Below are 11,818 nucleotides of genomic sequence, written 5' to 3'. Positions count from 1 at the left end.
AATAATCATTTGATGGGTAATGATGGGGATGTCAGATCAGTTTGTGGCCAAATAATTGGGAAAACACCTGGTTCAGAGATCTGGCAAACAGGCATTTCCTCCAATCCATCAGGAGTTGCCCGTATACTTCAATATTGACACATGCTAGTACTACTGTACAGTAGCAGGTTTGAGCAGATAAGAAACTCTACGCCCAGTTGGGATAATGAACAAATGGCAGAAAGATGCAGAGAGCCAAAAAAAAATACATATATTTTGATGATATACAGGAAGCAAAATGTCCTAGTCTGGTCTGAATGTTCTGTTTTCACAATAGTCAACCCAACTTTCTTTGAAGCCCATCTAAGGAGGTGATTATCACCTTTTCTTTGCATTCCAAAGTTTAAACATTGCATGGACGTGTATTTTCCCTTCGTGCCATTATTCTGTTGAACACCCAATTCTCACAGCACTGGTCTTTAGGCCTAAAGATATTTACCCATGTAGTTAGGGTGTATTGCTATTATCCTCCTCATATTCTAATTTCTCATCTTCTCATCTTTCCTACTATCTTCTTCCATTGGTACTTTATGATTTATCACTTGTTGTTTGCATCTTATGATTAATGATTGTAACTATGATTTATGATCTATGACCTATCACTTCTTGTAAACAGAGTTTGTGTACCAGAGATAAATTCCATGTGTGTCCAATCACAGTTGGCCAATAAAGAATTCTACTCTGCTCTACAAACCAATCTTTTGAAATCCTACTTTATTTTTCAGCACCCTCCACCCAATATTACTAAGAAGAGTCTTTTTAAATTTAAAGTTTTTTTTTTAATATATATGCATGTTTTGGATTATTCATGGGTGCCTTTACATTCTACAGTGGATTGAGTTGGGTTGCACTCATTAATATACTGAATCATGGGATTGGAAGGCACCTTGGAAGTCATCTAATCCAACTCCCTGACAAGTGCAAGAATCCTCATACCCTCCTAGACAAATGGCTGCCCAATCTTTTCTTGGGATAGTACTTCAGGAGACAAGCTGTTTCACTACCTCTGAATTCTTACATCAGGAATTCTTACAGTTCCTTTTTGCTTCAAATCAGTATTTCTCAGTATTTCTCTAGCTTGTGAACTAGAAGGAATGTGAACCTCAGCTTCCAAAATGCTCCAGCCAGCATATTTGCGCACATTCTTAAGTTGCCAAGGTTGAAAAACACTGATTTAAATTTAGATCTCATGTAAAACTTCCACCATTGAGTCTTGTTTTACCTTCAGGTGCTATGGAGAATCCACGCCCTCTGCCCTCTAATATTCCTTTATGCATTCAAATGTTGCACTCCTAGCCCTTAATCTTCTCTTCTTTAGTTTAAATACATCAAGTTCCTTTAACTATTCTTTGTGGAATTTAGTTTGTAAGCTTCTTCCATCCTTCCCTGCACTCTTTCCAGATCCTCAACAGTCCCTTAACTGTGTACCCGAAAATCTGTAGATGTGGAAGAAGGAATCCATATGCAGGTCAAGAAATGGTGGTGGGAAGGGGGAAAATATGAGTCCAAATAAAGGATTCCTCCTGGAAAGCTGTTCCAAAGGGAACCTGGGCTATCACTGCCTATGCATGCTAGTTACACTGCCACAATATCAGTGGCTTGGCCCACCTCCCCCAGTTAGAAAGTCATCTGCCTCCTCCCTGCCTTTTTCCCTTTAAGGACATTTCAAGCTGTAACTTGAGAAGTCAAGGGATGCAAGAGAAAGTTTAGCTAACTTGGCTTAGCAGCCGCTCCCGCCTCCTTCCACCATCCTCTCTGTACAAACAGCATCTACGCCACGTCACCCAGTGCCTGCACTGAGGCTGCTCTCTAATGTTCTTCCATTACTTGGTTGAGAGGAGTTGATCAGTTTCAGAGAAGGCAGAAACTTTCTACAGAAGAATGTAAAAGGAATTTCTTTTGGTTTATGCAGAGTACAACCAAGTTTTAATTTCAAACTTCCATGCATGATATTTCTGAAGATTTCTGCTGTGTGAGAGTTTTTCACCTAGAAACAGGCACATCCAAAGAAATTTAATGAAAAGGGATCATTAAGCCAGAAGCCGACAGAGGAGAAGCAGCACCTTTGAGTGTGGAGAATCGGCATCTTCCTTTTCAATTTACATTCCCTTGATTTTCTTCAGATTCCTGTAGGACATTCTTGGGCCATCATGAATGTATTTCGGATCCTTGGAGATGTCTCTCATCTCTTAGCTATGATCATTTTGATAGTGAAAATCTGGAAATCAAAGTCATGTTCTGGTAGGTTTTATTGTTATTATCATTATTCTCTTCTCTATCTTGCTGAAACTGATGAGAAAGCCATATAGAATGGCAGGCCAGCCAGAAATTTGTTACTTGAACAGAAATGGACCACAGAGTGTCAGATTTGGGATTTAGCCTTAGGCTGTTGGGGTGACATTCATCCTAGATGTGTAGCACACTGTTATAATAAAGCATAGAGGAATAAATATGGAATAAAGTATATGGGAAGGAAATCAGGAAATGAGTTATTCAGCTCAGCAGCACTTTGTAATTCCTTGATCAAAACTAAATTTCTTCCTTTCCCAATCTAGATAAAAGTTTTTTATTGCAGTAGAGGAGGAGGCAAGAAAACACATTTAATCTGATTTAGAAGACTAGGAAATTTAGTCAAGAACTTTTGCAGCCTAAGACAAGCAAAAAGATGGCATCCCTTCTGTCTCCCAGTGTTAGGGCCAGAACCAACAGGAGGAGCAGCTCAACAAAGTTGTGCTCCAACATGCTTAACAGCAGCAGGCTAGCCAAGGGAATGCAAGGAAGGCAGAATAGTTCTCCACCTGTCCACCTTTCTGAAAGTCTTGCCCCTGTCTTCTGGTCTCCACAGTGTTTGCAACTTGAGGTATAAATCTTACTACCATAGCAACACATACACTTTTTGATATTTGGTGTGGAGCCAATATTGATTGGAGTTTTTATATTTTTTAAAAAAACTATCTTGAATGTAGATAAAAACTATGAAAAATTTTAATTACATTCCATTTTAACAATATCATCTTTATTAGTCTAGATAAAAAACGTTAAATTTCAGGCACTGAAGCCTATACCGTATTCCTGAAAAAAGTTTCTAAGACTCCAACTTCATACCAGTTACTTAACTTTCTTGATTTCTTCTCACCTGTTTCATCCTTTGCCACAATCGGTATTTCCTAGACCTGGGGTAGCGGGAAATACCTTATGCCCAGCTTCCTCTTTGCAAGCCTATTCCACTCTATCACACCAATCTTCTTCCTGATTCTGAGAATGAAATATGTGTTTAGAAGAAGTGGTGCTATGAAGTTATATAATGCAAACATTGTATAGTTTCTGATGTTGATGTGTACGCATCTGATAACAAATACTATAGGAGGTTAAATAAGCAGAGACAATTATGTTTGTCGGTTCAGATTATTTTTATAGAGCATACCTGTCCACAGTCACTATTATTGAAAAAAAAATGCACTAATAGGAATATTCACTTTTAATTTCTTCCACTTAGACTGTGAAACTTAGAATGTCTGCAACTGCAGTGATTATTCCAGACACAAGCATCAGCAGTAACCAATTTCGAACAATGTCCATGCAGTTCAAATTCTTTTCTAATCGTCTGTCTCCCTAACCCTCCACCCTGCCCCAGCCTTTGTTTGATGGATTTCAGAAATTAGATGTTGTACTTGAAGTGGTGAATTTCTAGTCTTTTGCAACATCCCCACTTTGGATGGCAGAGATGGAAGACCAGGTGTGATGTCCCCTGAGTTCAGTAACTAGAATGTTTGTGCTGTCAAAGACCCAGAGATAACTTGTGACACATTTTCTCTTTAAAATACATCAGTACATACAAGCTTGGATTAAGCGTTAGCATTCCTCTTGTTTTTGTATTTCCCTGTTGCCTTCTCAACCCTCCATCCAGGTGTCTTCTTTTTATTTTTTAAAAGTTTACTTAAGGCCTTCATTGTTGGGTTTGAGGCAAAGCAATGGGAAATAAACCCCAGTAAGATCCAAACAGGTCACCAGAATAACTATTTAGAGAGAGAAAAAGAAAAGAATCATGTAGCATCTTAAAGAATAACAGATTGCTTGTAGAACTTATCTGTACAATAAATAAGTTGACTTTGAACATTTGTAAGAACTTTTTTTTAATGTTCTAGCCCTGTTTTCAAACTTTGAGACTTTAAGATGTGTGAACTTCACTTACCCAGTGGCTAGGATTGGAAAACACTGCTCTAGCTCATAAAATGATTGTTTCTCAGGGACTTAGTCTACTCTTTTCTATGTTCTACAATAGATTGCTTTCCTTTCCTGTTTTGCTTATATTGTTATTTGCAATCATTTTATGCCAGCACTTTTCTGAAGCTACCAGCCAACTTCAAATTTCCAAAAAGAGAGGATCTAATCAGAGTAGTAACAAAAAGGCGCAAAAAACCCCCCTTTCCCCCTCCCTGCATGTTTAAATATATTCCAGAATCCTTCTTTTCCCATCCAATGTACTGAATTTTTTATGAAGTCTCAGAAAGAATATCCAAGGAGGGTTAACAAAGTAGCGGATGATGGGGTGGAGTTACTTCCACTGGTGAATAAAGACAGATGTAACACTAGTGTCTTTCCAGCTCTGTCTCTTCACCTCATAGAACTCATAGAATAACAGAGTTGGAAGAGACCTTGGAGGTCATCTCGTCCAACCCCCTGCACAAGCAGGAGAGTCCTATTCCAAATATTAGCCTCTACCTAGGGTCAAACTCACAGCCTCCTGATTGTGAGGCGAGAGCTCCACCTCCTATACGCACCAATCAATGCACAAAAGACAAGTGCTTGCCACATAAAAGGGCTAATGGGACTACAACATTCCGATACTGGGTACTGTTGAAAATTGTACAGTAGAATGATAGAGGTATATGCTCAATTCAGCTATACATACATTTAAGGAACTAGTTTTACTCTTACTGAATTTAGTGAGGCTTACTCCAAAGTAAGTGTCCTCTATGTTGTAAGCTTTTTTCCCTCCAGAGGGATTGGATGAATGGAAAACAGGGTGGAGAGAGATTAATGGGACTTTCCATTAATTTTATAGTGAATGTCTATGGAGATAATCAGTCATCCAGGACATATTTGTCCCAAAGGTGCTTTTTCAAGAGGTAACTGGACTTTCTTGTTTTTCTCTAATGACATTTTGCTTCTTATCCAAGAAGCTCTCAGAGGTAAAGAAGCTTCCTGGATGAGAAGCGAAACACATTCAAAGATGTTTGGGATGTTCAGAATGAATGGTAAAAAAAATCCTGTGGACTTCAGTTGGGCTGAGACTAAAAATTATAGGCTGTATCCCCTTGTATAATTTGGTTGCAATTCACCCAAACAGGATGAAAATTTTGTAACTGATTAGGGTGGATCATCACCAATGTTCAAATGTTCTTCATCAGCCCCACGGTGACACTGTGAGAAATATAGAAAAAAATAGAACCTGTCAGCCAGTTGAATGATTGAATTACAATGTCTGAAAATTTGTCTTCAACTTGCTGATTCACCCATCCACGCTTTTTCTCTTTTATAAATAGTATTTGGTTTGGGAAATGTACAAGATTTTAGATCACTGGAATTATCCAATGATTCCCTTCTCAGACAGAATAGAAACATTTGACATTTTGGGCGTATTTATACGTGAATGAGAGCTGGAGAGGTACATACAGAAAAGAGGCTCTCTATATAGACAAATCAAGCCTAACTCTATTCCTTCCTCCTTACAATTGCAGACTATTCTATTGTGATAAAAGACCAAGGCCTGTACAGTCTGTATTCTGGATAAACATTTAACTTTTAAATTATCCTGATGTAGTTCCCTCCCAAAATAAGGCAGCATGGTTCAATTATTTCAACATGTTGTATAGTATAACCACTTTTGAAAACAACTTCCCAGAAATCATTGCTCCAAATCAAGACTAAAAGGTTAATTTTCTCAGCTCTTACTTGAGCATTCTTCTGTCTTTAAAAAAGATTGTTAGTACTAGTCTGTTTGTAGTGGGAAGTAAGTCTTACTGAGGTTTTGTGGGACAATCACTAGTCTTAATAGCTTCTACTGCAGGGGTGGGCAAACTTTTTGGCTCGGGGGCCTCATTGACTTTTAAAATTTGACAGACAGGCCGGGTCAGCACAAGATATCATACATATAAAAAACTGCATTTGTTAACAGTACATATCAAACATAAACAGAAAAAAGGTCCTTTTTTCTTATAGGTCCTATAAGAATGTCAAGCAGGCCTTTGCTCTAGGGTACTTTCCAACCGTGCCTAACTTTATCCCATTATCCCAAACTCTTCTTGCTGGGGATCATGGGCACTGTAGTTGAGATGCTTTGAAAAGGCTTGGGGGGGGGGGTGTCAATGCAGAAACCGCAAAATCTACCCCTGTCAGTCAGTCAGACGCTACCTTGAACAGCGATCAAGAGAGGTTTTCTCCTGAGTAAGCACCCCTGGCGTAAACCCCGGATGTTTTCATGGTTAGCATGGTCAAGCAGACGCTCTTGCAAAACTGTTCGTCGCTGGAAACGGAGCCCAGTCCACGAAGGGTGGGAATTGTGGAAATCCGAGCGCAATTCTCTCCAACAGTCCGGATTGACAGCGAAAGATTCTTTATGGAAGGGACAAAACGAACTTGCGGAGAACGGAGGTCGTAGCAGCATATGACATCATCGGAGCTGTCACTACACACACACAAACATTCCATTAGCCACCTTTAAAATACATGTACAGGTGAAATAACTAGGGTACTTTGGGGAGCCGGGTACCCCCATATCTCCTCCTGAGCAGCCCTGCAAACACGCTCCCCAGCCAGCCACGGCAAGACCATTCCCCACCCCCAATCCCCCACTCCCTTTGGCGTAAATAAAGGCAAGAGGTCGGTCATCAGCCTGGGAGAACCGAGTAACACACCTCCCCTTGCAAAAAGGGGGAGACCCAAAACACACATGTGAGCCCCAGATGTCAGATACCACCAAACCAGTCCTGAATATGGGAGAAATCTGCCCGGCAAGTGCTGAAGCTGCTACCCGCTGTCCCGGGCTCCATGTTCTTCAGGGATGGAGAGGCGGCGCACATCTGCGCCTGGATGCCCCAAACTCTCCCTTTGCCAACGTGGAAGGCAGGCAGCCAGCAAGGCAGGCAGACCCCACGAGGCTCCCAAGCCTGCCGCCCCGTCCGTCCGTCAGTCCATTCCTGCCCGTAGTCACCCGCACCTGCCCGCTGCTCCGCGGTTGCCAGCAGGGTTCCCCCATCACCTTGGGCGTGCACCGGCTCCTCGAAGGGCAGCTGGTGGGTCTCTCTCCCTTCAGATGGCAGGTGGACTGTCCTCTGTTCCCCTCTGCTGTTGGCTGCCCCGCGCAGCTGCCAAGCCGTCGTCCGGCCTGGATCTGTTGTTTCCTGGCTCCTGCTTGGGTGCTCCAACCGGGTGCCTTAATCTTCGGTGGGTCGAATTAAAAAGACCAACGGGCCGGATGCGGCCCGTGGGCCATAGTTTGCCCGCCCCTGTTCTACTGTGTCTTATACTTCTAAAAAAGAGATGATTCTAATATTTATTTTCAGCTACTTTAATTCATTTGTATCAAGCTTTGTTTGATGTTACTGCTTTTAGGTAGACATTAGTATAGTTTTTAGATAAATTATTTTAGTGATTTTTCCTCTTGAAATGTTTTTATATTCATACTGTATAGATATGTATGTAGAAATCTTGAAAACAGAGATGGGCTGTTGGTTTCAGCTCCAAGCTTGGCAATTTGGTTGCAAATGTTTCATCACCATTCGAGGAGACATCATCAGTGCATTTTGACTCAAAATAACTCAAATTACCAAGTTTCCTCTGAATTCTGAAGACTTCTTTGCAAAAAGAACTGTGTTTTTTTTTAAAGAAACGCACTTTTGCAACTGGAACCATTAAACAAAATAGAATAATATGTGAACCTGGGAGGCCTGGGCTGGACTACTCAACTGCCTGACTGAATGTGCAGTACTGCTACTGTCTCTTTCCATGACAGAAACTGGTGCTTTGATCTCAGAGGATTCTCTTGGGTGGTTGTGGCATCAGGTATCAGTTGCTGCCTCCCACAGCCAACTAAGTAATCTGCATCTAGGCTTAAAAAGCCTCAAACAGCCTTTCCTTGGTTTCTTTATCTTTGTTGTTCATTTCTCATGATGTGCAGGTATTTCAGGAAAGAGTCAGATCCTCTTTGCACTTGTTTTCACAAGCCGTTACCTTGACCTCTTCACAACCTTCATCTCCTTTTACAATACCATCATGAAGGTAAGGAAACGGGAGTGGGGGAAAGCTAGTTGATTCTCTCACTGAGTAATTCATATATTTTAAGTCATGCAATTATTTCAGTATAGCCCATTTTGAGTAAGGGATAGCTAAATACCCCCTCCCATTTCCAAATGAAGGCATTGTAATTTTAGATTATTTATATGCAGGTAGTCTTTGACTTCACAAGTTCGTTTAGTGACGGTTTTTATACTTATGACTGTTGCAGCATCTCCAAGGTCATTTGATTAAAATTCAGATGCTTGGCAACTGACTCATATTTATGACAGTTGCAATGTCCTGGAGTCATGGGATCACTTTTGGTAACTTTCTGAGAAACAAGTCAATGAGTGAGCCAGGTTCACTTTTACTAACTTAACTGCAATTAAACAATTAAACTCCCAGGCAGCAAAGGGTCAGTACTAGAGATGTTTTTGCTTTCTCTAGCTGTTCCCATCCCAGTGGGATAAAAGTGGGAAGCTGCAAGTTATTTCTATGTTCCTACTGCCAAATTTACCAGTTGAATCTGCCCTCAAGCTTCCAAAAGTTCAGATATGCTAAAGTCCCCATATCCTTCATTTCTCTACACTTATAAAACTCCCAAAATACACAGAAATGTTTTCCTGCATGAATAGAGACATATAAAAAAAGACTGAAAAGTTGACAAGCTTCCTATTCATGAAGAAAGCAGCTGGTGTAATGCAGAAATTCCCATTTCCATGGCAATAATCAAAGAGCAGCAAGGTACACCTTTCTCTTAGCAGTGCTGATTAAGCCACTCGCATCCCAGGACTAATCTCTGAGATTTAAAAAGTGCTACTCTCTCTCTCTATATATATATACACATACATACATACATGCACACACATAATTTGTTTTCTTAAGTTTTTGCGGGTACTTACATGTATAGTATTACAGTATTACATGTATAGTATTCAGCTTTGTTCGGGTATTTTCCCACGTCATTATAGTTGTGCTTTTAAAGTTGTAGCAACGTTTCGGCAGAATCTCGTCTGCCATCATCAGGCTTCTGTATTGTGTTCATCTGTGAGTCAGGCTTTCACAGCCATTTCAGTTTTAAATTTGGGGCTAGTCTACTGCTGTGCCAGAATGGTTTTTTCTTCATCCTGATTGGTTAGGAGTCTTGGTCTGTGTTTATTGGTCTTGGAATGAGACTCTGCCAAAAATAAATATATATGTGTGTGTGTGTGTGTGTAGATTTTCACGGGTACAGGTATGTAAGTCGAGGTGCGTTCGGGTCTTTTCCCGTATAAGATTATCTTGGCGACATTTTGGCGAAGTCCCACTTGCCATCCTCAGGCAGGTGCTTTCGGCTTCATGCCAATTCAAGCAGGCTGGCACAAGCCGAAAGCACCAGCCTGAGGATGGCGAGTGGGACCTCGCCGAAATGTTGCCAAGATACTCTTAATCTTAAACGGGAAAAGACCCGAACTTGCATGACATGGAAACCTATGGAAAGTTATTTCTCTTAACTGTTAAATAATTTTAAGTAAAGATGGGGAAAGCCAGGTTACTCTGTGGAAACATAAAGTCAAGTAGGAACTTCAAGATTAACTTACTTTATTGGGCCCAAAAGTTTTCTGGAACTCCAGTTCACTTCATCAGATGTTAAATAGTGGAGGTTCTACCACTCTTAGTGTCAGTGACCAATTATGAAAAGCTGCCCTTGGAACAGGGAAGTTCTAAGAAATAGCATGCAATGATTTCTATTTCTCTGTAGGTTATTTTCTTACTTTGTGCCTATGCTACTGTGTACCTGATCTATGGAAAATTCCGGAAAACCTTTGACAGTGAACAGGATTCTTTCCGTCTTGAGTTCCTTTTGGTTCCTGTCACAGGTCTCTCATTTTTAGAAAACTACCAATTCACTTCTTTAGAGGTAAGATATTTGTTTCTGCTTAAATACAATGATGTCCATATTTTGGGGAGCTCAGCTTTCTGAAACTACTTATTAAACAGCTTATGCATATTTGTAACTTTTCATGTCAATGTTTTGGATATTTATTTTGGATTTACTCTTCTTCCTCAGATACTATGGACTTTCTCAATTTATCTAGAATCTGTGGCTATCCTTCCACAACTTTTTATGATTAGCAAAACAGGTGAAGCTGAGACAATCACAACACATTACCTTTTCTTCTTGGGCCTTTATCGTGCACTTTACCTTGCCAACTGGATCTGGCGTTATTACACAGAAGACTTCTTTGATCACATTGCTGTTGTTTCTGGAGTAGTACAGACAATATTCTATTGTGACTTTTTTTATCTCTATATCACCAAAGGTAAGGATCACCAAAAGATTTTAAAAAATGGATTATGACATGCTATCTCCTGTGGCACGAGTCACAGGTTTGGGTTAGTTCTTGGATTATGAGCAATTTAAAAGGACAGGGTTCTAGAATTCCTAGACCAACTCTGGACAGCATTCCTGCCTTGGGGAAAATCTGTCAAAACCTGTTTCAGCTGGGCCTAATCAAACAGGCAGCAGGCTCTGCTTCCGAATTTGAATACCTCTTCCCCACAAAAGCTTCCTTTGAGAGAGCTGTCAATCACAGCAATTTTGTTTTTGATTATTTGTTTTATGAGTCACATAGTTTGTGAACCTAGAAGCTTTCTCATCACCTTAGTTGTACTTTTTCATTCATAACTTTTAACGAAAAATGCACATGCAGGATTTTGGAGGGAATTTCCATAATCATCTTTTTTAAATCACAAGCAGAGATAAAAAGTATATTAACTTCTAATTATACTGTGTTGTCCCCCACCCCAATCTTTGTATGCTAGGATTGCTAAATATTACTTTGAGTAGTAAGATAAAAAAACAATTCATCTTAGCATACTTTGTACAGAAATCAATGTACTTTCTTGTGCTAAAGACACCATTAAGTGTTCTTTGTATAGCATAAAAATATGTTAACTAAAAGGCCACTGCTTTCTACTATTGAGCTATTTTTTCTTCCTCTTCTTTTAGTACTAAAAGGGAAGAAACTGAGTCTTCCAATGCCTATATGAAGATGTGCACCACAGAAGAAAGCAGATGAAGCCCCTGTTTCGGGATTCAAGGACTCTTTTGCCATGTCACTATTTGAATTCAGATCATATGTCTTTTTCTTTGTATTTTGATTAGAAAACATTATTGCACCAAAGGGACTGCAATCTAAGTAACTAACATTTCAGAACTTAACTATTTAGCATCGAAGATGACTCATTTCTGTATTTTTGTAAAGAAGCATTCCTTCAAAACTAAAGAAACCAGATGATGATGTAACCATTGTATCCTCTATAATGGCTACACCCTTTTCTAAAAAGCTTAAGCTAAATTTCAAATGATTATAAAGACTAAAACAGTTGTGTCCTAACACTCTTTCCTAAACTATCAATGTTCCCTCAAGGGATTAGAGAAAACATTTTAAAATATTCAACTGTAATTTTAAATAAAAAACAAGATTTCTGAATTTTATTGACAACAGTGTTTTTATTC

The 11,818-nt window shown here is 39.8% G+C and overlaps 1 protein-coding gene across 1 annotated transcript; it reads left to right on the top strand.

Moving 5' to 3' along the window:
* The first annotated feature begins 1,816 nt into the window (after positions 1–1,816).
* On the top strand, positions 1,817–11,792 carry KDELR3 (KDEL endoplasmic reticulum protein retention receptor 3). The gene is made up of 5 exons (XM_026696296.2): positions 1,817–2,280; positions 8,219–8,319; positions 10,058–10,216; positions 10,367–10,619; positions 11,309–11,792. Exons 1-5 carry the CDS (start codon positions 2,190–2,192, stop codon positions 11,347–11,349), a joined length of 645 nt encoding a protein of 214 aa, XP_026552081.1. The 5' UTR covers positions 1,817–2,189; the 3' UTR covers positions 11,350–11,792.
* Positions 11,793–11,818: the final 26 nt, after the last annotated feature.

This window comes from Pseudonaja textilis, chromosome 5 (assembly GCF_049901715.1).
Source record: "Pseudonaja textilis isolate UNSWEBS1 chromosome 5, rPseTex1.2, whole genome shotgun sequence".
NCBI classification, from domain to species: Eukaryota; Metazoa; Chordata; class Lepidosauria; order Squamata; family Elapidae; genus Pseudonaja; species Pseudonaja textilis.
The sequence above is the reverse complement of the archived record's forward strand: the minus strand, read 5'-3'. Positions and strand labels throughout refer to the sequence as shown.